General features: G+C 40.4%; 1 protein-coding gene across 3 annotated transcripts in view; it reads left to right on the top strand.

Annotated features, from left to right (window-relative positions):
- STK39 (serine/threonine kinase 39) overlaps positions 1-3,293 on the top strand; it is a 317,667-nt gene that overhangs the window by 137,826 nt on the left and 176,548 nt on the right. For all 3 annotated transcript variants that reach the window (XM_019522752.1, XM_019522751.1, XM_019522750.1), the window contains one exon: positions 2,537-2,585. In XM_019522752.1, the coding sequence (XP_019378297.1) occupies positions 2,537-2,585 (49 nt within the window). The remainder of the gene's footprint in view (positions 1-2,536; positions 2,586-3,293) is intronic.

The following is a 3,293-nucleotide window of genomic DNA, read 5'->3' as shown; positions in this document are numbered from 1 at the left end:
CCCCCCCCCCCCATTTCATTTTAATCATAGTCATTTTTGTAGAAACCCATTTTGTAGATTTGCTTTTGTTGAAGTTGTGGAGGAGGCACTTTCTGTAAATAGCATATTCCCCAAGGTATTAATATGTTATTTAACCCCCCCTTTTTGGGAGGTTTCATTACTAGCATTATAAGATTCTTGTGTAAAGAAAAGTGGGGCCAATTATGGTATAATGATATAGTTTGATTTCACGGGTCTCACAGTGACATAAAAACCCAGAATAAAATAATTGTGAATTAGATGTAGCATGCCCTATTCTCATCTCTAGCTCCAGTAATTTAGAATTGGGTCTAGGACCTGAGAGCGGGAAAAATAGGGAGCACCAAGAATAGTTAGGGAAAAAAGAGTGTAAACTACAAGAAAACATGTTAATTTCCGACCGTTCTTTAGATACTTTCTTTTGTCTCGGGGATCATATGTGCACTGTTTTCAGATTCCGAAGCCTCTTGCAGTCTGCCTCTTTAAATCTGAGTCTCTGGACTCTGATCCTTTTCAGCTCAACCCTTCAACTTGTAGACTGCTTAAGATTTAGATTGAAGTGTGTTACAGGAAGTGCAGCTGTTTTTAGGATACAGAGACCAGCTGTTTTCAGGGCAAGATTATATTGGTGTATAAACATAATTGTCATGCTAAGATATAACAGTTACAGTATTCTTCTCTTAGTCCAAAATATAACATACTATTTTTACCTGAATACAAATCAACTTGGAATTTAAGACGACCTCCTGATAATTAGATACTATACATGGAACATTTATAAAGATGAGTGGTAGATGTTTTTGCATGTACATAATCTAATTATTGGTGATCTATCTGCTGCCACTGTTAACCCTTTAGCTCCAGCCCAAGTCCACTCTAGCTGGAGGCACAGAACACATGGTTGTTCCAGCTCCTGCCTGGCCATGTAGCAGCCGTTGTAGTGGTGGCAGCTCCAGCCTAGTCCTGGAGCCAGAACTGCTCATATTGTTGCTGCTGCTACCAGGGCGGGGCTGGGGCCAGAGCAATTACTTATTTTTTGTCTTGGGCTGGCACGGAATTGGAGCTCTGCCAGAGCTGGATGGTAGGCAGCCAGGGAGTAGAGGTGGGCAGTGGCTGCAGGTCTGACTCTGACCCTGATCCAAGGTTACATCTGGGCCCAGAGCTGGAGTAGGAGATGCAGCAGCTACCTGCCCCCACCGCTGCCTTGTATTCAAAACCAAGATGAGGTTCCCACCTCCCCCCCTAGTTTAATATGGGGATAGAAAGACTCTCGTCTTGGGTTTGAGTTCATACAGTAGTGTTTACTGTTGGTAGTGGAGGTTTTAGGAGTTACTCATTCTGCATTACCCATGCTGATATGCAAATGTCAGAGTACTAACACTCATGATGCCTTTCCACTTAGGTTTGTCTAATCTTCAGAGTTGGCTCAAAATGATTGGGCCTGGGTCTGAACACTCAAGATTGCTATAGCTTAGTTTAGCTTTACCATATGACGTTACTGTTTCCAGACTCTTGTGTGTGAGACTGATGCCTCATCATATGTATTATTTGACCAGTGAGCCTTAGTTAATGAAGCACCTGAACTATAGTTTACCTCAGGCACCAAAGCAACATTTTCAAATAAAAATATTTTTGGTTTTGGCCAAAAATGATAGGTTTTGTTGTTGCTGAAATTATCTATGGGGGAGAACCTACTTGGACTTGTTTTGCTCGGCAGCCAGATATATGTATTAATTAGGTATTTGCTTTAACATCAGTTGGAAGTTAAGTAGTAGGGAGCTCCTTTAGAAAGAGCAACACCTTCAGGCTAAACCTTTATATGCAGCTTTTGTGGTAAGAAACTGGTAACTTCTTTTGAGTTAAATTGCTATAGATTTCAAACTTGATATATTTAGGTGGGGAAGTGTGGGTACTCACTGAATAGGTAACTGAAAGGATTAAATTTGGACCTCTGAGCCATTGCTTTGGGCTTTTCTTGTAGTCAGGGGCTAGAAGCACAATTGTCAGCTTTTGTTGGTTTATGAAACAAATTGATAAAGCTCAGTCTAGTTCCTTGTCGACATCTGTCTCCATCACCAAAAAACTGCAGTTGCCAATACCTGTTGATACCGTTCTTAAAAAATAAAATAAATTACCCTTTCACCTGTAGAAGCCAATTAATTTGGAGTAGAGTTTAGGCACATGAATTAAGTTATTTAGGGGAGCATATGTTATGTTCTTATGGATGAAAGGAAATTGTGTAAACCTTGGTTCAATCATCCAGTATACATGTATTATAAAGGAAAGTGTCAGACTATCAGGATATTTATTGTATTCCATGTCATTAATATCTAGGCGCATCATTATTGTAATACATGTGTTTTAGTGAAGGAGCACATCTATCATTAATTTTAAAATAATTTGAAATTATACACAGCAATAATTCAGAAGCATGACAGAAACATACTATTTCACTAATATTTTTTACAGTAGTTGTGGGATACTTGTCTTCTGCTCTAATCTTTTATTGATCTTTCAGGCCCACAGCAGCAGAACTTTTAAAATGCAAATTCTTCCAGAAAGCCAAGGTAAAAATGTTTAACTGTACTAGTCAATTTGCTCCATTTACAATCTGCATGAAATGTCTGCATCAGTGGTTCTCAGCTTTTTGGACTTGAGGCATACCTCTTACAAACTGAGTCGTGCCCAAGAAATTATTTTCAGAAAAGAATTTGTATGTTATAGTGCTTCCCTCCTTACATGGGGCCTGCACAGTAGGACTAAGTACAGACAGTCAAATAGCCCAAGACTGAATTGATTCCATCTTTGCAGGTTAATCTAAGCTGCATAGATTGAACTGAGAAGCAAGTGAACAGCCGTTCATTTTTTATTCTGGAAATGCAGCCACATGCCTGCAGTGAGCTTGGGCCAGAAGCTGGGGCAGTGGGGCGTGGTGCTAGATCACGCCTCCCTGATCTTCTGGAGCAGACAGCTTCGGCTAAGATTAGCTCGCCCATCCTGTGAGGTAGGGAGTTGCAAAGCACCCTAGGATGCTGGGGGACTGTAAGTTAACTTGAATCTGGAGGGGGTCTGGGACAGAAGTTCAATAAATGGATTTAATCTACATCAGTCACGTCTAATACTACATCCATCCAGGTTTATCATAAACTGGTTTGGGACATTTTGAAAGCAGCTTGTGCACTGAACTTCTGGGCTAAGTACAGACATTTGGGAATGTTAGAGGGAGGTTCAATTAGTTCAAAATGGGTGCCCAATATTTGACGAGTTAGGATGGG

This window comes from Gavialis gangeticus, unplaced genomic scaffold (assembly GCF_001723915.1).
Source record: "Gavialis gangeticus isolate Ggan-Ray unplaced genomic scaffold, GavGan_comp1, whole genome shotgun sequence".
NCBI lineage: Eukaryota > Metazoa > Chordata > Crocodylia > Gavialidae > Gavialis > Gavialis gangeticus.
Note: the sequence above shows the minus strand (reverse complement) of the source record. Positions and strands in the feature narration are given on the sequence as shown.